The sequence below is a fragment of the Lucilia cuprina genome, chromosome 2 (assembly GCF_022045245.1).
Source record: "Lucilia cuprina isolate Lc7/37 chromosome 2, ASM2204524v1, whole genome shotgun sequence".
NCBI classification, from domain to species: domain Eukaryota; kingdom Metazoa; phylum Arthropoda; class Insecta; order Diptera; family Calliphoridae; genus Lucilia; species Lucilia cuprina.
Window position 1 is genome coordinate 14,362,321 of NC_060950.1, and position 25,005 is coordinate 14,387,325.

The window sequence follows — 25,005 nt, forward strand, 5'->3', positions numbered from 1 at the left end:
ACTAGAATGAACTAGAACTGAACTAGAACTGAACTAGAACTGAACTAGAACTGAACTAGAACTGAACTAGAACTGAACTAGAACTGAACTAGAACTGAACTAGAACTGAACAAAAAAAACTAGAACTGAACTAGAACTGAACTAGAACTGAACTAAAACTGAACTAGAACTGAACTAGAATTTGACTAGAACGGAACTAGAACTGACCTAGAACTGAACTTGAACTGAACTAGAACTGAACTAGAACTGAACTAAAACTGAACTAAAACTGATCTAAAACTGAACTAAAACTGAACTAGAACTGAACTAGAACTGAACTAGAACTGAACTAGAACTGAACTAGAACTGAACTAGAACTGAACTAGAACTGAACTAGAACTGAACTAGAACTGAACTAAACTGAACTAGAACTGAACTAGAACTGAAGCTAGAACTGAACTAAAACTGAACTAGAACTGAACTAGAACTGAACTAGAACTGAACTAGAACTGAACTAGAACTGAACTAGAACTGAACTAGAACTGAACTAGAACTGAACTAGAACTGAACTAGAACTGAACTAGAACTGAACTAGAACTGAACTAGAACTGAACTAGAAACTGAACTAGAACTGAACTAGAACTGAACTAGAACTGAACTAGAACTGAACTAGAACTGAACTAGAACTGAACTAGAACTGAACTAGAAACTGAACTAGAACTGAACTAGAAGAACTGAACTAGAACTGAACTAGAACTGAACTAGAACTGAACTAGAACTGAACTAGAACTGAACTAGAACTGAACTAGAACTGAACTAGAACTGAACTAGAACTGAACTAGAACTGAGACTAGAACTGAACTAGAACTGAACTAGAACTGAACTAGAACTGAACTAGAACTGAACTAGAACTGAACTAGAACTGAACTAAAACTGAACTAGAACTGACTAGAACTGAACTAGAACTGAACTAGAACTGAACTAGAACTGAACTAGAACTGAACTAGAACTGAACTAGACTGAACTAGAACTTGAACTAACTGAACTAGAACTGAACAAAAAAAAAAAACGTGTACCTATAAATATTTTAGGAAAAAATTCAATTTTATGACTAAGAAGTGAGAGTGTAAGGTGAACAAAGTGTTGTCTGTTGATTGGATAAATTCAGAATGTTTTATAACCTTAAAAATAATCAAAACTTTTTTAAATCCATAAAGGCTTTTTATTGCTAAACATACACACTAAGGGTCTTATTCATAAACATTAAGGCAGTAAGACTTTTTTAGAACTTTTAATTGTAAATACGTGAGAACCTCAAAAAACTGCTTCAATGTGTTACATATTAGGGAAAGACATACATATATGTTACAAAAATACAAAAAATAACTATTTTCGAAACTTATTGCATTAAGAAAGATTCCAAAATGTATTTAATTTCCAAAAGTAGAATCAATTCTCCAAGGCTTGTTGTAAACATGAAGTTTTAATGGTTTTTAACCTTAAAAACTAATCAAAACCTTTTTTAATCAATAAATTTTGTTGTAACTGTTAAATGTTAAAACTAAACCATTTTTAGACCTTTTAATTACAAATACGTGTGAACATGAAAAAGCTTGCTTCAAGGTATTACAAATATATCAGGGGATGTCGTTAAGATGACAACATTTCCTAAGAAATTGAATTGGAAACGAAAAACTTATGACACTTCTGTCTAAAAAACAAAACTAAAACCCTTTATGGAGTTTAGTAATTTGTTAAAGCCGTTTTAGGCATTTTTACTGAAAGATTACAAAATTTCCTCTTGATAATTTGAAATAAAAACTATTCCAAAAAGTACTTTTTTAAAAAATTTCTGAACTGGAACTGAACAAAACCTGAACAAGAACTGAACTAGAACTGAACTAAAACTGAACTAAAACTGATCTAAAACTGAACTAAAACTGAACTAGAACTGAACTAGAACTGAACTAGAACTGAACTAGAACTGAACTAGAACTGAACTAGAACTGAACTAGAACTGAACTAGAACTGAACTAGAACTGAACTAGAACTGAACTAGAACTGAACTAGAACTGAGCTAGAACTGAACTAAAACTGAACTAGAACTGAACTAGAATTTGACTAGAACGGAACTAGAACTGACCTAGAACTGAACTTGAACTGAACTAGAACTGAACTAGAACTGAACTAAAACTGAACTAAAACTGATCTAAAACTGAACTAAAACTGAACTAGAACTGAACTAGAACTGAACTAGAACTGAACTAGAACTGAACTAGAACTGAACTAGAACTGAACTAGAACTGAACTAGAACTGAACTAGAACTGAACTAGAACTGAACTAGAACTGAACTAGAACTGAACTAGAACTAAACTAGAAATGAACTAGAACTGAACTAGAACGGAACTAGAATTTGACTAGAACTGAACTAGAACTGAACTTGAACTGAACTAGAACTGAACTAGAACTAAACTAGAACTGAACTAGAACTGAACTAGAACGGAACTAGAACTGAACTAGAACTGAACTAGAACTGAACTAGAACTGAACTAGAACTGAACTAGAACTGAACTAGAACTGAACTAGAACTGAACTAGAACTGAACTAGAATTTGACTAGAACGGAACTAGAACTGAAAAAAAACTTTTATCAAAAAAATACTTTTATCAAAAAAATACTTTTTTTAAAGAAAATGGAACAATATATATATATATTGAAAACAAGTGTTTCAATTTGATTAATTGCTTAAAACATAAATCCATTATAAATGAAAAAAAAATTAAACCAAAAACATACCCAGCTTCAATGCAGATAAAAGCATCATATTTCTAATGTTGATTTAACAGCGTTTATCAAACCAATATGTCACACTGTAAGCCGCAATAAATAGTTGTTTTCTGTAATAGCAATAGCAGCAGCAACAACAACAACTATGAAATTAAACAAGTTGTTGTTTTTAAAGGCTTCAAACTTGTTACAAAATATTGTTTTCTTTTTTTAACTACAAAATCAATAAACTTTCACTCTATTGATGGCAAAAAAAATATTTGTCGAAAAATCAAATTAATTGTAAGTATTTAAACTGAAATATTGATGAGTTTTTTTTTTTTTTGTAGTAATAATTTTTAGTTTATTTACGTTGCAAGTCATTTATTTAAAAATTTTTAATAAAATTTTATAGATATTTTTTTTGATTGTGTTGTAAAATTTATGACAGACAAAATTTAATTATTTTTTCTTTACTTAAAAGTTTATTTTAAATAGTTTTTGTTTAGTATTTTTTAACGACTATTTTGCTTTTAATATTTTACACGCTTCCTCTTATTGTTTCAATAAAAACAGCATTTTTTTGTCATTTATTTGTTGTTTTCTTAAATTTGTTTTTCTATATATATTTTTAAAATCGATTTATTTTTTTCCGAATTTAAAGCACGTTTAAGTGGAGGCTTGATTTTATTTTAACATTATTATTTGTTTCTCTATATTTTGTTGCTTATTGATGATTAATCCTCACCAGAAATAAAATATATTAAAACATTCGTTTTTTTCTTTTTGTTAAAAAAATTGAAATTATAACGTTATATGACCTTTATCATTTATTGTTTGAAAAAAAAAATTGTGAAACAACAATTTGTTATATATATATTTTATATAATTTTTTAAATCTGTTCTAGTTAATTGTATAAGATTTTAGATATATTTTATTTAATTTTTTATCAATATACTATATATTCTGCTAATGTTATAGTTTTTTCTTTTTTGATTTAAACTAGTTTTTAAATATGGTAGTAGAATTACACTTAACAAATATTGCGTAGATTTGAACGTTCATACGTCACAGTCTATTCACTTTCAAACTTTTGCAACCAGTTTGACGAAACTAAAAAACTAAATTTTAAATGATATAAAAATTTAAATATTTTCAAAAGCTAAATAAAGAAACAGATAACTTTTAAAACCAGCATTTTTAAAGGGCACTAAAATGATAAAATATAAATTTGTGGTTTGGAACTAGTATGTGTATTGCAAAAGATTCTTAGATGCTGAGATTGCACTATAGGAGATCTGAGTTAAAACTGTACTAGAATTGAACTCAACTAGAATTCAACTAGAACTGAACTGTAATTGGAATAGGACCGAACTAGAACTGCACTAGCAATGAACTTGAACTGAACTAGTTCAAGAACAAGAACTGAACTAGAACTAAAGTAGAATTGAACTAGAACTGAACTAGAACTGAACTAGATCTGAACTAGAACTGAACTAGAACTGAACTAGAACTGAACTAGAACTGAACTAGAACTGAACTAGAACTGAACTAGAACTGAACTAGAACTGAACTAGAACTGAACTAGAACTGAACTAGAACTGAACTAGAACTGAACTAGAACTGAACTAGAACTGAACTAGAACTGAACTAGAACTGAACTAGAACTGAACTAGAACTAGAACGGAACTAGAATCGAACTAGAACTCAACTAGCACTGAAATAGAACTAACACTGAACTGGAACTAAACTAGCACTGAACTAGAACTGAACTAAAACTGAACTAGAACTGAACTAGAACTAGAACTGAACTAGAACTGAACTAGAACTGAACTAGAACTGAACTAGAACAGAACTAGAACTGGACTAGAACAGAACTAGAACTGAACTAGAACTGAACTAAAACTGAACTAGAACTTAACTACTGCTTATATAATTGTAATATGTCTAAAATTCATCAGCTATAACAAACGAATATCCTACATAGTGCTTACTTTTTAGCTTACACTACACATGATGTGTATACAATGAGTTCTTAATTATCACCTGCAACAAAAGATTTTATATATTTCCAGGGTCATATTATAAACCGCACCAGTCGAAAAAATCAATTAACAAAAATATATAAAAATTTTTATGATCGTTTTTTTTTTTACGACAGTGAACGTAAATTAGTGAAAACAAAATACTTAGTTAAGATGATGTCTAAATAACTGTAAAAAAATACTAAATATTGCAACGCAATTAAATAATGACATTTGTGAAGCTATTGATATGGGAGATAGAAAACAGGGAAACTTTCCTAATTGATTTTTAAATAGATTTTCTTATAAACGAACAGAATGTGGTAAAGAGAAACTTGATGATGGCTTAATAATATTATATAAATTCTGACGATGTGATCATGTCTGTCTATCTGTTGAATATATACAGAACTGAAATGGAAGAAGTTATATGTTTCAAATTCTCTAAATCTATTGCACTAATGGGTCCATATTAGGTTGTAAGGGTCCTTGTCATTGAAAACACAATGGGTCCTTAACGGTGAAATCTTCTGAAAGAACTTCAGGAAAATGAAATCTAGATTTTCTTTAAATATTCTTTATGTTTAACCTTAAAAGTTTATTACACCCCCTTTAGCTAGTAGTAGCCCCTTTAGGTCATGGATAGTGCACAATGGGTAAAATTATTTTTTTTTTCTAATAAATAATGTATATTAGAAAAAAAAAACAACAGCAACAATGATCAGACTTAAGATAGTCAATGAACTACTTTGAAAGTTAAAGTTTGTGGCTTCTTTAAGAAACTTTAAATTTTAAATGAAAAACGAAAAAAATAACAACAACTATAAAACATGATAGACAGAGCGAAAAAGAAAAACCATAAAAATGATTACAAACAAAAAAACAAAACAATTAATTTTTATAAAAATTTAAAAGAAACGGACAAAAACAAATGCTGGTTTTAAAAAAAGGTTAAAATAAATTAAAAAAATATTTTCAATACTTTTTTAAAGAACTTAGAAAACAAAACTTTTTAACACAATCAAAAAATAACTATTTTTTAAATAAATTTTTTCAAAATTTCAAATTGTAAATACTTTTTAACACAATCCTTTTTCTTCTTGTTTTTACAATAAGGATTTTTGTTGTGGTTTTAAATTGATAATTGTTTTTAAAAAAAAATTTTAATTTTCTGCCATTTTTTTTTACAAAATTTTAGTTTATTTTTTTAAATTATTTTGGTTCATTTTTTTATAAATGTTTAAGCACTTTAAAATTTTATTATTTTATAATATTGAATCATTTAAAAAAATAATAATAAATTGTTTTAAAACACGCCGCGTTTTGTTGTATTGCATTAAATGTTAAAAACTCAACTGATTTAAAGTCAGCTACAACAAAAAAGTTACTGTTCAAAAAACAGACAACAATAATCGAAAAAAATACAAATACTCTCATAAAACAACAAGCAACCAACGTCTTAACACAAACAACATTTAACATTTTCTCATAGTAAAACAAAAACAACTAAAAACACACAACAACCACAAGATTTATTTTTTTTAAATATAACAAGTGTTTTTTCTTTGGTTTTAGCTATATAGCCATGATGAAAAGTTTTTAACATACAACTAACATTTTATTTCTAATAGAAATTAAACAACCAACATTCTCTTTACATAAGCTTAACATAATGATAACATTAACTTAATGTAGAAAGAAAAGCTAGTTATGTAGCAGCAACATTTCATCAATGATTTGTATACTTAGCTTAAGTATTTACTTTAAAATTGTGTACATTACTATTAGTTTTAAGTTCCAATTCTGTGGCTTCAAGCAATAAGAGTATAACTCGTAAACGACCAAACCATTAACTGTTCAAACTATAAATAACTACACTTTGCAGGAACCTAGTTCAATTCCATTTTAAAACGACTTAATCCTTTATTACTCATAACCACACATTTGTCTATGTCTTGACGATTTTAATTGCATTTTTACTATTAAATACATAAATTTATAAACGCGCAGCACCTCCGAAAGAGAAAAAGTTGTTTAATAATGTTGAAAAAAATCTCTGTTTTATTTATATATATATAAATTTTTTAATATCAAATAATAAAAAGCAACAGCAAGAAAAAAAATATCTATAAACTTCATATTTTGCCAAAACAAAATCTAGTAAAACAAGATATAAAATAATTAAAAAAAGACGAAGTGTAAAAAAAACCAACCAAGCAAAACCAAGATTAAAATGGTTAAAAATAAAAGTGAATAACAAAACTGAAAAAGATGAAAGAAGGAAAAAACCATAAGCGTAGACAGGAGAGGGAAAACATCAAAACTGTTTCCTTAAAAGAAGACACTTTTCCATACGAGAACTAATTTCCCAAAGAAGACACTTTTCTATACGAATACAGTCTTCCCAAAGAAGACATTTTTCTATAAGAAAACTATATTCCAAACGGCACATTTTTCTATAAGAAAACAATCTTCCCAAAGAAGACACTTTTCTATACGAAAACTGTCTTCCCAAAGAAGACACTTTTCTATACGAAAACTGTCTTCCCAAAGAAGACACTTTTCTATACGAAAACTGTCTTCCCAAAGAAGACACTTTTCTATACGAAAACTGTCTTCCCAAAGAAGACACTTTTCTATACGAAAACTGTCTTCCCAAAGAAGACACTTTTCTATACGAAAACTTAATATCTGTTCTGTTTTGCTCGACTAATTTAAGTCCTATTTTTAATTATTTTAATTATTAACTTTTTTATTAACTCCTATTTGTTTCCAGTTATAATAATTGCTTTCTATTTTGCCTTTGGTAAAGCAAAAAAAAATCTAATAAACTAACTGACATACTTTTTTCATTAACCCCTTTTTTACGTTTTTCCTAATTAAAGTTATTTTATTATTTATTATATTTATTCCCTACAGAAATAAATGCAAAAAAATTTTTCCAATTAAATTACATTTAAATAATTGAAAAGGAAAATAAACATGAGACCCAGAAGATGTCCAGATGAAAACATACAACTCAAAAGTAATGCATATAGTTTTCCTTAACGTAATGTACTTGCAAGACAAATTAAATCAAAATTTCTATATGAAAAAGGAAAGAGAAATAAAACTCTATTAAATAATAATAAAAAAATAGATATTCTCTGGTATACAAAATGCAAAATAAAATGTAAAGAAAGAAATGAATAAAACCAAAGTAGAAAACAAAATAAAATAATAGAGAATAATATAATACAATAAAAAAATTAGTTATAAATAAAATGTAGAAAAGAAAAAACAAAAATTAAATTTTCCATGATACTTTTTTTTTTGCTTTTTACTACGTTTTGTAGCCTCGAGATAATAACAGACTGGAAAAAAATTTATTTTAAATGTGGTCTTGCTGTGAGTGCTGCATGCACAACATGAGAAAAAATGTAATGGAAACAGTAATGGTGTGAAAAATAGCAGAGATTTAAGGAATATTTCAAATTTACAACCGACGTCATTGGATTGTATCGTTGTATGTAGTAATTTTCTTTTTATTTGTCTTTTCTTGTTTCGAAAACAAACCCATAAAAGAAAAATTATGACTTACAACCATACAATACTACGACGCCGATTGTGAACTGGTCAATTATTTTATATGATGTATGTTGACCATAAGTTTTCTTGTTTGCGCAAAAGTAGTAATCGTTTCGATTACATTTAGAATATTTTTTTGGGGTTTGTTAATTTTCGGTCCATCTTATTTTGTGAATGATTCCTACAGATCTTCTTAGTTATTTGAGTAGTTTTAGAAAAAAAAAATAATAATTTTATTACCTTGAATAACAAATTGTGTTTTTTGACAGGTATTCGATGATTTTGGAACCTTTTTTCCTGCAACATAATGAAAAGAAATTGAGTAACTTTTATAGATTAAAAAAAAAATATTTTATTTAATTTTTTCTTTGGACTTAGGATTCTTCACCCTTTATAGAAATAAGAATGTTATAACAAAACTTCCAGCAAATTTTAAATGTTTTGAAAAAGGACTATGAAGATCTTTAAGTCTTTGTGTCTGAAAAAGAAACTTTATGAGAAAATGTTTTTTGTCAAAAATAAAATGAAAAGATAAAGGTTTGTTTGACAAATATGAAAACAGTCTTCCTAAAGAAGGCACTTTTCAATACGAAAACTCTCTTCCAAAAGAAAATACTTTTCTATACGAAAACTGTGTTCCATAAGAAGACACTTTTCTATATGAAAGCTGTCTTCTAAAAGAAGACACTTTTCTATACGAAAACTGTGTTCCATAAGAATACACTTTTCTATACGAACACTTTCTTCCATAAGAAGACATTTTCTATACGACAACAGTCTTCCAAAAGAAAACACTTTTCTATACGAAAACTGTCTTCCAAGAGAAGGCACTTTTCTATACGAAAACTGTCTTCCAAAAGAAGCCACTTTTCTATACGAAAACTGTCTTCCAAAAGAAGCCACTTTTCTATACGAAAACTGTCTTCCAAAAGAAGCCACTTTTCTATACGAAAACTGTCTTCCAAAAGAAGACACTTTTCTATACGAAAACTGTCTTCCAAAAAAGACACTTTTCTATATGAAAACTGTCTTCTAAAAGAAGACACTTTTCTATACGAAAACTGTCTTCCAAAAAAGACACTTTTCTATACAAAAACTGTCTTCCAAAAGAAAACACTTTTCTATACGAAAACTGTCTACCAAGAGAAGACACTTTTCTATAGGAAAACTGTCTACCAAAAGAAGACACTTTTCTATACGAAAACTGTATTCCAAAAAAGACATATTTCTATACGAAAACTGTCTTCCAAAAGAAGACACTTTTCTATACGAAAACTGCCTTCCAAAAGAAGACACTTTTCTATACGAAAACTGCCTTCCAAAAGAAGACACTTTTCTATACGAAAACTGCCTTCCAAAAGAAGACACTTTTCTATACGAAAACTGTCTTCCAAGAGAAGACACTTTTCTATATAAAAACTGTCTTCCTAAAGAAGACTCTTTTCTACTTTTCTATACGAAAACTGTCTTTTTTTTAAACATTGTGCTATTTATTTCACCATAACTGTTTTTCATTGTTTCTTCTCTATTTGTGTTTTGACTAAAAGTTAGTTTGGTTTGCAAATTGTAAGTAGTATAATGGTAAATAAAGTTTTTCTTAGCTATTGTGGTTGTTTGTGTTGTTGTTATTGCTATTGCAACAACAACAATAACAAAAACAACTTTGCAAAACCCTATCTTAACAACATATTGGTGTACAAGTGTATTTTTATAGTCATATTACTCTGACTGAAACTTTTTAAACTCTGTTGTATTTCTTTCTTTCATATGACTGACTGGCTGACAATCATGATAGTTACAAGATACGAGGTACGATAGACACAAGACATATTATACATAATTTTATCTAGTATCTACTATCATCACACTTACATACCTGTGTGTATGTATGTAGGTAGTTATGTGTAAGTTTGCATACAAATAAAGTTTGTTGTTTTTTGATTTTAAATTTGAATAATGCTGATGTGAGGAAATAGTCGTATATAATAATGGTTTATTTCTTGTCTATAATAGAGAACAAAAACAACAGTAGCAGCAAAAGAAGATTTATTTAATAATAATAAAAAATGAAAGAATAAAAAATAATAATAGATTTTCTAGTACATATTCGTATTTGCATTCAATTGCAATGTTATTCTTCTTACTAGTAAAGTGTTATAACAATAATATAGAAAAAACACTAGAGCAAAATCTATTAGTTAATGCAAATAGTAATAAAAAAGCAATTTAACTGTAGTTATAAGCACCAAAAGCTTAAGTCCTGTAAAGTTTTTTTTCCAATTTTCTCTTAAAAAATATAGATCTTTTTCTCTAAAGTATAACTTTTGACTTAAGCTATTTGTACTTATGTTCACAACTATATTTTATAATTATTAAAATAAAAACCAAGTCATAAGTTTATAGAAATTTAATATTGAAGTGTAAACGACGAATGGATGTTTGTTTTAAAGGAAATAAATCTATAAAACCACCAGCACAACCACCTCCGTTTTTTTTTTTTTTTTTTTTTTAATAATATTCCAACATAGTTTTACAGTGTTTGCATATAAATGAGCCAAAAGCCTGAATGTTTGAAATATTATTAAAAATATATGTAGTGTTTAATGTATAAATAATTTTAAATAATTTAAAAAAAAAATTTAATAAATTTTTTAAGAACATTTCTGGAATAAGAAGGGGAGACTGGAAACTCTTAGATTATAGACAAGTCAATAGCGCAGTCCATGAATTACTAAATAGGCGACACATTAGAGTAAGACACTTCACTTTAAGAAAACTAATACTTCAGAGAAAGAAAATAGACACTTCAGTATAAAAAACGACTTTCCAATGAAGACACTTTTCTATACGAAAACTAACTTTCCATAGAAGACACATTGTCTTCCCAAAAAGACAATTTTATATATGAAAACTATCTTCCTTAAGAAGACACTTTTCCATATGAAAACTGTTTCCCAAAGAAGACACTTTTTAATCGAAAATATTTTTCTATATAAAAACATGTTCCTAAGAGAAAACCTATTTTTCTAAAGAAGATACTTTTCTATATGAAAACTATCTTCCCAAAGAAGACACTTTTCTATGTGAAAACTATCTTCCAAAAGAAGACACTTTTTTATACGAAAACTATCTTCTGTAAGAAGACACTTTTCTTTATAAGAAAACTGCATTCCTTAAGACAAAACTTTTCAATTTACAAACTGTCTTCCTTTAGAAGACACTTTTCCATGAAAACTGTCTTCCCAAAGAAAACACTTTTCTATATGAAAACTGTCTTCCCAAAGAAGACACTTTTCTATATGAAAACTGTCTTCCCAAAGAAAACACTTTTCTATATGAAAACTGTCTTCCCAAAGAAGACACTTTTCTATATGAAAACTGTCTTCCCAAAGAAGACACTTTTCTATATGAAAACTGTCTTCCCAAAGAAGACACTTTTCTATATGAAAACTGTCTTCCCAAAGAAGATACTCTTCTATATGAAAACTGTCTTCCCAAAGAAGACACTTTTCTATATGAAAACTGTCTTCACCATAGAAGACACTTTTTTCAAAGAAGACACTTTTCTATATGAAAACTGTCTTCCCAAAGAAGACACTTTTCTATATGACAACTGTCTTCCCAAAAAAGACACTTTTCTATATGGAAACTGTCTTCCCAAAGAAGACACTTTGCTATATGAAAACTGTCTTCCCAAAGAAGACACTTTTCTATATGAAAACTGTCTGACTTTTCTATATGAAAACTGTCTTCCCAAAGAAAACACTTTTCTATATGAAAACTGTCCTAAAGAAGACACTTTTCTATATGAAAAAAGGTCTTCCCAAAGAAGACACTTTTCTATATGAAAACTGTCTTCCCAAAGAAGACACTTTTCTATATGAAAACTGTCTTCCCAAAGAAGACACTTTTCTATATGAGAACTGTCTTCCCCAAGAAGACACTTTTCTATGTGAAAACTGTCTTCCAAAAGAAGACACTTTTTTATAAGAAAACTGTCTTCCCAAAGAAGACACTTTTCTATATGAAAACTGTCTTCTTAAAGAAGACACTTTTGTATATGAAAACTGTTTTCCCAAAGATGAAACTTTTCTATTAAAAAACTTTCTTCCCAAAGAAGACAATTTTGACCTGGTTCACACTGGGAAACTTTTGTTGAGAAACTTTTGATTTTGTGTGTGAGAGAAAAAGATGGTTGATATTTCTTTCTCTTTTTCTCACACACAAAAGTCAAAAATTTCCTAGTGTGAACCAGGTCTTTCTATGTGAAAACTGCCTTCCCAAAGAACTATCTTTTATAAGAAAACAATTTTCTTTATAAGAAAACTATCTTTCTTAAGAAGAAAGTCTTCCTTTTCAAGACACTTTTCTTTATATTTTAAAACTGTTCTCCCAAAGAATATACTTTTCTATGTCTTCCTTTAACTTCCATAATTTATATAATTTTCATAATTTAATACAACATTTTCATTTCAGGTTTAATTAATAATTATTATTTTATATAAATATTTTAGGCCTCTTAATAGAAATATTACACAAACCACAAAAAAAAACACAGAAAAAATTAATATTACTAAATACAAAAAAAAAAAAAAAACACAAATAAAAAAAGAATAAATGGAAACCACACAAAACTTGGCCAAATTGGCAAACACAAAATACACACACACAAAGCCATATACATATACTTTAACAAACTTTTGTTATATTTTAATGATTTTTTTTTTTTGGAAAAACAAAATAATTTTAGTCAAATAACACAATTTGCCAAAAAAAAGTTCTAGAAAACATGCACTTAATGATGATGAAAAAGATATAGAATGATGATAATGACATTAATAAAATGTCAAGCAAAAAAATAAAAAGAAAAGTAAATAAAGAACTCGTTTAAAATTTACCATAAAAGATTTCATAATAAATTAAACCAATTAATTTTCATTTGAGTTTCATCGTTATTACAGCAGAAAAAAAAATAATTATACTTTAGAGAAAAATATTACAAGAGTTTGAACACAAAATATTATAGAAATATTGATTGAAATGACAGCTGAGATGTCAAAAATGTTTGTTTGGGAAAATAACAAAGGAACGAATGAATATAACAAACAACAGCGACCGACAAGTTGTCTAAGACTGAAGAAAAAAAACGAAACCTAAAAGAAAATCTAAAGAATGAATGTTGTGGCAAGTAGTGGTAAGATGGATGGATAGAAAGAGTGGCGGCAGTAGTATGTAACTTAAGAAATATAAGTTAAAACTTTGAAAATTTTATGCTTGAAATGTTTAACTAAGATATAAGTAGGAAATAATGATGGAAAATCATTTATTTACAAAAAAAGCTTAAAAGCTTTATGATTTGTTAATAATCACTTAATTATTTAGATAAAACTATATAAAACATACAATTTTTAAATGAAATAATGTAAACTTTATTAAACAAATTTTAAATTTATTTCGAAATTTGAAGGTTTATTTAGAATTTAGTTTTAATTAATTTTTTTTATTTAGTAAGTTTTTTTTAAGCAAACAATTTTTTGAATTCTTGTAACATTTCAAAATTTTTATGTTTTCTTATTACATGCACCAATGCATTTCAAACTTTATTTATAAGCCTTAGCATATGCTTTAGTTTTTCTATTTTAGTTTTCTTATATTTTGTTTTTTTTTATTACTTAAACTGTAGTTTTTTATTATGAGTTTTAGTACAAAGCTAGGAATATGTAGTATTTGTACTAAAACTATATAGTTGTGTTTAGTTTTAATGAAGTTGCAATTACCGCCAATATCAACCTAATTAAGTAAGGGGGCCTTTACTTTTCTACTTTTTTCTATTCTGCAGTTGAAACTATAGTCCAAAATAGTTAAAAAGTAAATAGTCGAAACAATAGTCTACTGCATAGTCAAAACTATACTATATACACTGAAATAGACTATTATACAGTCGAAACCGTAGAGTATTCTATAGTATAGACTATAGACTATTCCATAGTCGTGACTCTAGACTATTCTATAGTTGAGACTATAGACTTTACTATAGTCGAAACTATAGACTATTCTATAGTCGAAAATATAGACTATTCTATAGTCGCGATTATAGACTATTCTATAGTCGCGACTATAGACTATTCTATAGTTGCGACTCTAGACTATTTTAAAGTCGAGACTCTAGACTACTCTACAATCGAGACTATAGGCGAGACTATACACCATTCCACAGTCGATACTATAGACTATTCTGTAGTCAAGACTATAGACTATTTTTCAGTCGAGACTATTCTATAGTCGAGACTATAGACTATGCTATAGTCGAGACTATAGACTATGCTATAGTCGAGACTATAAACTATTCTACAGTCGAGACTATAGACTACTCTACAGTCGAGATTACAGACAACTCTACAATCGATACTATAGACTATTCCATAGTCGAGACTATAGACTATTTTATAGTCGAGACTGTAGACTATGCTTTAGTCGTGACTATAGACTACTCTACAGTCTACAGACTATATACTATTCGATAGTCGAAACTATAGACAACTCTACAATCGAGACTATAGACTATTCTATAGTAGAGACTATAGACTATTTTATAGTCGAGGCTATAGACTATGCTATAGTCGAGACTATAAACTATTCTACAGTCGAGACTATAGACTATTCTGTAGTCAAGACTATAGACTACTCCAAAGTCGAGACTATAGACTATTCTATAGTCGAGACTATAGACTTCTCTATAATCGAGACTATAGACTATTCTATAGTCGAGACTATAGACTATTCTATAGTCGAGAATATAGACTATTTTATAGTCGAGACTATAGACTACTCTACAATCGAGACTATAGACTATTTTATAGTAAAGACTAAAGACTATTCTAGAGTCGAGACTATAGACTATTCTACAGTCGAAACTATAGACTATTCTGTAGTCAAGACTATAGACTACTCCAAAGTCGAAACTATAGACTATTCTATAGTTAAGACTATATACTTCGCTATAATCGAGACTATGGACTGTTTTATAGTCGAGACTATAGACTATTTTATAGTCGAGACTATAGATTATTTCATAGTCGAGACTATAGACTATTTTATAGTCGAGACTATCGAGACTATTTCATAGTCGAGACTATAGACTATTTTATAGTCGAGACTATCGAGACTATAGACTATTTCGTAGTCGAGACTAAAGACCATTCTATAGTCGAGACTATTCTATAGTCGAGTTTATAGACTATTCAATAGTCGAGACTAAAGACTATTCTATAGTCGAGTTTATAGACTATTTTATGGTCGAGACTAAAGACTATTCTATAGTCGAGACTATGGACTATTCAATAGTCGAGACTATAGACTATTCTATAGTCGAGACTATAGACTATTATATAGTCAAGACTATAGACTATTATATACTCTACAGTCGAGCCTATAGTTGATTCTATAGTCGAGACTAAAGGCTATTCTATAGTAGAGACTTTAAACTGTTGTAAAGCAGATACTTTAGACTATTCGAAAGTGAAGACTATAGACTATACTATAGTAGTAGAGACTACTATATTATGATGTATACCTATAGACAATTCCAAAGTCGAACATATAGATTGTATGTGTTAAACGTAGACTAGATTATGATCTTTAATAATCGAGACTCTAGACTACTCCGTTGATAAAAAAAACATAAAATATTCATCATTGTACTTTAAACTCAATTTGCCCACCACTGCTTTAAAGAATGACTATGACTCTATAATCGACTTTAAAGAAAATAAAAAAAACTCAAGTGTCGATGAGTTGTTAAAAATTTCAAATAAAGAAAAATCACTTCAAGACAAAAAAATGTAAATGTATGTTTCTATATATTAACACCTAACCACCTGTACAATGTTGAGAGCTATAAACATACTAATGCAGTCAACAAGTCAGTCCAGCAAACGAACATGCAACAGCCATGCCAACTATGGGTAAGAGTATAAAGTGCATCATAATTGTTAATAATTCTGTTAACTAAAAGTTATTTAAGTTGACTTGCTTGGTTGGCAGAGTGACTTGACTGAGTGGCGGCACATGTCTTTTTAGCTTTAAATACGTAAAAAAATTGTAATTAAAAGAAAATGAAATAAAATAAAATGTTTTCTGTTTTTTACATGAACATATTATGGTCGATCTGTTAATAGTTGTAAAACATGACATGTTGTTAAAAACACTTGCAAAATTTTAAAACTATTTAAAGGTTTTAAATGAAAAGCGAAATTTTTTATGAGGTTATAGAAGTAAAAAAGCCGATATAATATAATCAATCTTAAGCAGTAAAAATTTTCCAATTATATCAAAGTAGAGTCAGATATTGATCACTGTTCTAAAGAGAGAGTGAATGAGCGAGCGAGGGTGTAAGATTTAAATGTTCATGTTCTCTTAAGCTTCTTAAACAAATGATGAGTGCTTTTAGCAAATCGATTATTTCCTTTAAACTTTAATCTTTTCATTCTCCAACAAATTACAAAATAAACATTGAAAAATATAAGAAAACTATAAAGAAAAATATAATAATCAGTTTTGCGAAGAAAAAACGTGACTAAATGTCAGAAAAACATAATAATAGTTTTTATGCTTTTTGCAAACAGGAAATTCAAATTAAGGAAAATAATAATAAATAAAGCAAAAACTAATAAAAATAAAAATATTGCATTTTAAAAAGTGTTACTGTTGTTTTGTTATTTGCTACAAAATTTACATAAATTGTGTATATGTATATGGTAAATTTGCAAGAGTATTGCATTAGCCGCAGAATTAAAGGAATTAAATGAATTTATGGAAAATATGTATAAAAAAGAGTACTTAGGTTTCTCAAAACATTTCATTATTTTACTTTGCTGTCCCTAGTGGATACAACAGCAACAACATGTTTAAATCTTGAATGAACAATTTTAAACTTTGTTTCTTTTTATGTATTTTTTCACTCTTTTTTCTTGTATTCCATAAGTGGCATAAAAATGGGTTAAATTGCTTATAATTTTTTTCTATTTTGTTTACTGAAGGAAAAATAATAAAATATTTGTGAAAAAAGTATAAAGAAACAAAATAATATGTGTTTATTTGTTATTTTGTTATTTTTCACAATGAATTATTTATTAATTAATTATTTTAGTAGCTAACAATTATTAGTTAAACAAACAACGAGGGTAGCGTGAGAAAGAAATGCGGATGTCATAGGATAGTTTATTGATAAACGTCATCATATTTGTATTATTTAGTCGGTACTATAGACTAATCTTTAGTCGGGTCTTTCGACTACTCTTAAATCGGAACTCACAGTACTCTTTAGTCGGGACATAAACTTCTCATCAGTCGTGAATGTAGAATAACTATTTTATATTAGGATTTTTAGAAATCTTGAGAATAACTTTTAGCCAGGACTTTTGACTACTATATAGTAGGGTCTAAAGACTTTTTTTTCAGTCGGAACTAGTGTACTTTCAACTCGGGTTTTTATTCTTAAATCTTATGTAAACTATTTGTTAGACAGAGTCTCAAGGCGAATATACTATAAGGTGAAGTCATTTCATTTTGCGGCGAATTCATGAAGTTGTTTATATATGTAGTTTGATAGAGAGAGAAATGACTTCAATTTATTAATTTGGCCATGAGACTATTATATAATTGGTTCCATAGACTGCTATATAGTCGGTTGCATTGACTACTTTATAGTTGAATCTTTAAACAAACATATATAGCATTCAAAAGTCTGGACTATAGTCTATTCTTTAGTCGTCTTTATAATTAGGATTATTGATAGTAGGGACTATATATTACTCTTTTGTCGCGATTATATAATATTCTTAAGTCGGGACTACTATACAATCGAACCTAAATATCAATCTTTAGTCAGGAATAAAGACTAATCTGTATATTCTAATATCGAATCTATAAACTATTCTTTAGACGTTTTTTCTAGTTGGTACAATAGACTACTATATACTCGGTTTATAAAAAACTATATAGTCGGTTCCATTGACTAATTTATAGGCGAATAAATAAAAACCTTTAGATCAAAACTTTTCACACCACCCTCTTTACAATAATTAACAACAAATCATTTGTAATTTACAAGCAAACAAAACTGTTAGACAGATATTTAACTAACTGTTGGCATTCAGTGGAAAATCAAACGAGTCAAAGTAACTAAATGTTTATTTATTTTTATTGTTGACAATTAATTTAACAAAAAAAAATTGTTATTGTTTTTGTTGCTTTTTGAAATTTTTTTGCAATAAATTATAGAAAATTATGCGGTATTTTTTTTTGTTTAAATGTTATTGTTTAAAAAATATATAGAAAAACATTATAAAGTAATATGTATTAACAGATTATTAAAAAAATTTATAGATTACTCTGTAGGTGGATATTTTTAATGTCTTGACTACAAAGATCATAGATTTAGGACATTGCTTTAATCGAGGCTATAGTTTATTACCGAGCCAATTAACTATCCTATATTTGACACTAAGGTCGTTTAAGCCGATGCAAAATGATCGGCTGCGGCGCAACCATTTTAGAAAATATCGGCGGCGGTTAAATTGTCGGCTTAATTTAACTTTTTCTTCAGAAATTTACCTTGTGTTTTCAATCTTTATCAGCGGCTACGTTTAAGCTGGATTAGGTTTTGAGCCGAACAAAGTCGGAGAAGGCGCGGCATACAAAATATTACCGGCGGCTAGCCTTCGCCGATTTAAGCCGTCTCGACTTGTATCTCTGGTTTATAAACGAAAATATATAACTATGATATAGAGTAGTCAATAGTATCAATTATTAAGTAATATGTGGTCAATAATATAGACTACTCGAGATTCTAGATTGTTTTATATTCCATATTATTGACTGTTTTATAATCGAGGCTATGATCGAGAATAGAGTAGTCGTAAATGTAGACTACCCTATAGTACAGACTTTATAATCAAGGCATTAGAGTACTTGTTTATATTATAGTCAAGACTAATCTATAGTTGACATCATATACTCTCATATTTACACTGCTTTGTTTTATCTTCTGTAGACTACTTGAGACTACTCCAGCTGAGTCGTACAGAAATAAAACTTTTACTCAACTCGAAAGACGGCTTGACAATGTAAAGTCTTCAGTCGACATTATCAAGGGCCTCAGTCCAATTATCTATCAACTATGTGATTCGAATCATAGTTTAAATCAGTATTTTTTAAAAAATTTCAAATTATTCAATAAAATAACATGTTAATAGAGCACTGAATAGGCAGAAAGACTAATAAACACAAATAGTAACTGTAGAGCCAGGTTTAAGCCCGGTAAAGTCGGGGAGGTACATTTATAACCAGTTATTTTTTGAACCTTATCGAACAAAAATAATTAGTAATTCACCCCTGAAGTAAGTACTTCAACATTGCTGCAACATTACTTGCACGCTTACTGAGTAAGTAAAGTTTTTCCTGAAAGTCGTTGGACGACTATTATACATATTAGTTGTGACTATAGATAAATTTACATATAGAAAAAAGTACCTTTTTTTAACAACTCTGTTACTTTGGAAAATTTTAAATTCCTTACCCTTACTTTTTAACAAATTCATCAATTTTAAATAATTTTTATTAACATTACATACCTGCAAAGAAAAAAGAAGAATGAAATTATTATAAAATTTTATAGAAAACAAGTTTTAAAGTTTTTATATTAAATTTAAATATTTTTCTTTACAAAAAATTCTAATTTATTTCAACACACATAAATCTTAAAAACTGCTGCTCCTTTTCGGTCTATAATTATTGGGTAACATGTCAACAACTGATAATTATAGACTAAAAGGAAAAAAACATTTTTATCTTACAACCATGACCATAAGGCTAGAGTTGTCCTTCTTTTTAAGGAAGAGTTATAAGAGAAGAGAAAATGTTGTAAAATTAATGACTACAAGCATGTAAATTACAATGACGGTTAAATATAAAAGGTTTCGAGGTACTAACTATAATGATAGGAAAGAAGAGGTTTTGTTTTTTAATTGACAAAAATTAAATTATAATAATGATGTTTAAAAGGAAACCAACCAATCAAGGACGAGTTATTATTAAGGTTTTCATTTTTACACTTGTATAAAAAAATGATTTAATTTTAGTTGACCGTAGTTTATAGGTGTTGGAATGGATATTTACACTTCAGATTTGGATTTAAAGCAAATGAGAAGAAATCAGTTTTGTAAGGAATAAATTTTTTTTAATTTTAAAAAATCGTTGGCAAAAATTTAAACTTGTTTTAATTTATTAAATTATTTATTATTAATTAAATCTTTAAGAATAAATAAATTCGATTTTAATAAATCAATTTTTATCAATTTATAATCAGAATTTTTATTCCAACAACGGAAATTGTCCATTAAAATAAACACTTTTGTTTTTATTTTACAAATTTAATAGTTTCAGGAAGCAATAAATAAAAAAATACAATTTGTAATAAAATTAATTAAATATTAATTAATGTCAACAATCAATAGATAAATATATATATATAAAAAAATTGAAATAAAATTTTTTATAAAAATTGTCCCTCAAAGCAAAATAAAACCCCAAATTCTTAAAAAACACACAAACAGCTGATCAGTTATGAAGGTCAGTTTATTAATGATAAATTAAAATGTTGTTTAAATGAAATTGACAATAAATTTAAAGAGAACACAAACCTCAACTTAAACATAAATACGTATTTTTAGAAATTTATTCAATAAATAAAAAAAATTCAAGAAACTGGTTAAATTAATTGACCAATTTTAATAAAAAAGTTTTGAGTTTTTTTAGCAGGCGGTTTAAATTATTATAATTTTGGTTTTTTTTTCGGATTTTTATATTTATATTAAAATATTTATTAATTTGAAAATAGGAGTTTTAATTAAAAGTAATTAATAATAATTGCAAAAACACAAAATAGGGAAGTTATTTATAATAAAAACAATAAATGAACATCGCCATGTTTTTTTACAAAATATATTTAAACCAGGTATGGACATTATAGTACTCTTAACTAAACTCTAGGCTAATGGACTAAATGAAAGACTTGTCTATAGGTTAGTCCATAAACTAGTCAATAGGCTTCTATAGAGACTAACTGGTTCAAAGAGTAGTCAATAAACTAGACAACGGAATAATCCGTAGACTGAACAATAGTTAATTGACTAGACTATCATCTAGACGATAAGCTAGGCAGCAGGTCAAACTATAAACTGTTCAGTAGATTAGACCCTAGACTGGTTAATAAGCCAAAGTCAAAACGCTACATTGGTCTGTAGACAAATCAATAGTCTAGTCCATAGACTAGGCAATAGGCTTTTCCATGTAACAGGTAATAGAATAGTCCATACATTAGTCAACCGGTATGTTCAGACATAAGTAAATAGGCAAGTACATAATTACAAGGAATAAGTGTTTCATTTATAAGACTTTAGGTACATTAACTAATACATTGGTCCGTAGACTAATCAATAGTCTAGTTCATAGCATAGCCAACAGGTTGTTCCATGTACCAGGCAATAGAATAGTCCATATACTGGTCAATCGGCATGTTTAGACATAAGTCAATAGGCAAGTACATAGACTAGTTTATAAGTCGTTCCATAGCTTATTTAATACACTGGTCTATAGTCAATGGTCTAGTACATAGTCCAGTATATATACTAGTCTATAGTCGAGTACATTCATGTACTAGAGTCCATAGACCAGTCTTAAGATTATTCAATAGACCAGTTAAAAGACTAGTCAAAGGACTATTCAATAGACTAGTCAAAAGACCAGTCAATCGACTATTCAATAGACTAAACCAAAGTCTAGGCCATAGACCAGTCTCAAGCTTATTCAATAGACTAGTTAAAAGACTAGTCAAGAGACAAGTCAATAGACTAGTCAGAAGACCAGTCAATAGACTAGTCAATACGCTAGTCCATAGGCTAGTCCATAGAAAAGGTAATAGTATAGTCTATTGTCAAGGTAACAGTCTAGTCCAAAGACTAGACAGTTTTCTAGTCCATTGACTAATCCATAGTCTATTTACTAGTCCATAGTCGAGTCGATGGACTAGTCAATAGACAAAATAGTCTAGCGCATAGACCTGACAAAAGTCTAGTCTATTGAGTCTAGTCCATAGACTAGTTAATAGTTTAGTCCATAGACTGGTCAATAGAACATAGACAAGTATATAGATTAGTCCATAGTCTAGTATATAGACAAGTCCTTAGTTAAATATATAGTCTAGTCCATAGTTTAGTATATAGACTAGACTATAGTACATGAACTATGCAAGTACACCCATAGACTAGTACATAGATTTTATATAGACTAGTTCATAGTCTAGTTTATAGACTAGTCCATAGTCTAGTTTAGTCTATAAACGCCATAGTCTAGTATATAGAATAGTCCATAGTTTTGTACAAAGACTAGTCCATAGCACATGGATTATTCAAGTCTAGTATATAGAATAGTGGCAATAGACATAGAGTATATAGACTAGGCAATAGTCTAGTCTATAGAGTAAACAATAGTCTAGTCCATTGACTAATTAATAATCTAGTGCCTAGACTAAATGGATTAATAAACTATTCAAAATGTTTTCATTTTAATAGCCTACCATTTCAAAATGTCAATTTTCCATACCTGCTATAAACCATCAATAGTGTAAGTCGAAAAAAAAACTTGTTTTTATTACTCCCTCTCTTAACATTGAGCCACCTTCTTTCGGGTTAATGTCATCATCATAATTTTTATAATAAACATAACCGCGAGAAAGAGAGAACCAAACAACAACAAAAACCTTTCAATGCTATTAAAAACTAAATGTAAACATAAACATGGTTGTTTAATTTCGTAGTTAAACGCAAAAAAGTAAAACGACTCTGTTTTATGTTTGTCACCAAACATTTCAATAATAATTATGGTTGTTGTTTTTCTTTTGTTTATATGCAAAATATTGCAACACACGTTAGACATTTTTAAGACATGACGTTATTTTGTTTTGTTTTTGTTTTTTTTTATAAAATTATTTATTTTCTTTGTTTTATTTTTTTTCTTTTCTTTAAATTTTATACATTTTTAGCACGCTTTGGTTTGTGGTGTTTTTTTATTATCTCTTACTCTTTGGGTTGGGTTTATGAGTTTAATTTGTTGTTATTATTGCAATTGTTTTTATTTACATTTTGGTTGGTTTAATCATGTTAATAATCTTGTTTTATTTTATTTATATTCTTATTGTGTTAAAACATGCAGTTTTAAGAAATTATATAATAAATTTATTTTTAAATTAATTACTTAATACTTAGAAAACAAGTGTGTTGTTAATAAAATCGAATGAAATTAATATATTTTATTAACTTTTTAACATTTACGTATTAAGCTATAAATTAATTATTGTAATTAATTGTTATGAGAGTTCCATGAAGAAAATTAAATACATAATAAAATACAAGTTTCAGGGTTGCACTGCAACCTTAAAAGACTTTCATTGCAAAAGAAATCTGCTTAAAGGCGACTTTAACTTTAGAAAAGTTGTCTGCTTACAGACAAGTCTCAATCTAAACTTTAATAACTGAATACTTTAATACTTTAAAAAAAATTTAAAATTTTATATAACAGCTTTAAGAATTGCAGTAAAATTATAGTATGACGTACACACATGACATTGAACAGTTTCTTTTTTATTAAATAATAAAAAAAAACAATTAAAAAAACATTTTTCAAACAACAACATGTGTGTGTGGCTCTAACTCCAACAATTTCATATTTTATTAACAATAAAATTCTATTAAATATTTTCCTAAATTTTTTTCATATTTCTTCTTCATAAAAAAAAGAATTGTTAAAATCTTACTCGTGTAAGAATTATTGTACATGTAACCAGTTGGATAGAATATGCGTAGGTTTATTTTACAAAAACAACAACAATAAGAATAATAAACTGTTATTAAAAGTATTATATATCATAAAGACAGACACAGTTGGACGAACGTTCAAATAATAACTTGGATATAGCAATTATATAAATACTTTAACAAATAGACATAATTACAGTGTGTTACGAAAGTATGCTAACAAAGAAATTGAGTTGAGGCTCACATGTTTTCTTTCAACAAGTTGTCGTAACCCCAACAACTTTTCTACTTTTCTGGCACGGACAAACTTTCAATAGAAAACGTTGCAGACTAATTTTGTATGCCAGAAGTTGCTTTGACTCGCACAATTTTTCTATAGAAAAAGTTGCCTTGACACAGACAACTTTTCTATAGAATAAATTGCCTTGACACAGTCAACTTTTCTATAGAAAGAGTTGCCTTGACTCAGGCAACTTTTATATAGAAAAAGTTGCCATGACATAGACATCTTTTCTATAGAAAAAGTCAACTTAACACAGAAAACGTTTCTATAGAAAAAATTGCCTTAACACAAAAACATTTTCTATAGAAAAAATTGCATTTACACAGACAAATTTTCTATGGAAAAAGCTGCCTTGACACAGACAAATTTTCTATAGAAAAAGTTGCCTTAACACATATAACTTTTCTATGCCAAAAGTTGCCTTGACACTGACAACTTTTTCATGCCAAAAGTTGACTCAACACCGACAACTTTTCTATAGAAAAAATTGGTTTAACTCAGAAAACTTATCG

The 25,005-nt window shown here is 28.1% G+C and overlaps 1 protein-coding gene and 1 long non-coding RNA gene across 5 annotated transcripts in view; both read right to left on the bottom strand.

Moving 5' to 3' along the window:
- Positions 1 to 25,005, bottom strand: part of LOC111682599 (tyrosine-protein kinase Btk29A) — a 60,405-nt gene that overhangs the window by 18,756 nt on the left and 16,644 nt on the right. The window contains exon 2 of one of the 3 annotated variants that reach the window (XM_023444583.2): positions 8,579 to 8,635. The exons of 1 other annotated variant lie outside the window; for it this stretch is intronic. In XM_023444583.2, coding sequence (XP_023300351.1) covers positions 8,579 to 8,635 — 57 coding nt within the window. Of the gene's footprint in view, positions 1 to 2,776; positions 3,021 to 8,578; positions 8,636 to 25,005 lie in introns of those variants that run through there. One more of the 3 variants, XM_023444585.2, reaches the window with a different exon arrangement.
- On the bottom strand, positions 3,381 to 6,921 carry LOC124419900. 2 transcript variants are annotated; one of them, XR_006940885.1, is made up of 3 exons: positions 5,848 to 6,921; positions 5,754 to 5,765; positions 3,381 to 3,868 (listed from the first exon to the last, which is right to left on the bottom strand). It is a non-coding gene; the product is annotated as an uncharacterized LOC124419900 (long non-coding RNA). The 2 variants fall into 2 exon arrangements; XR_006940884.1 differs by lacking the exon at positions 5,848 to 6,921 and having other exon boundaries at positions 5,754 to 5,809.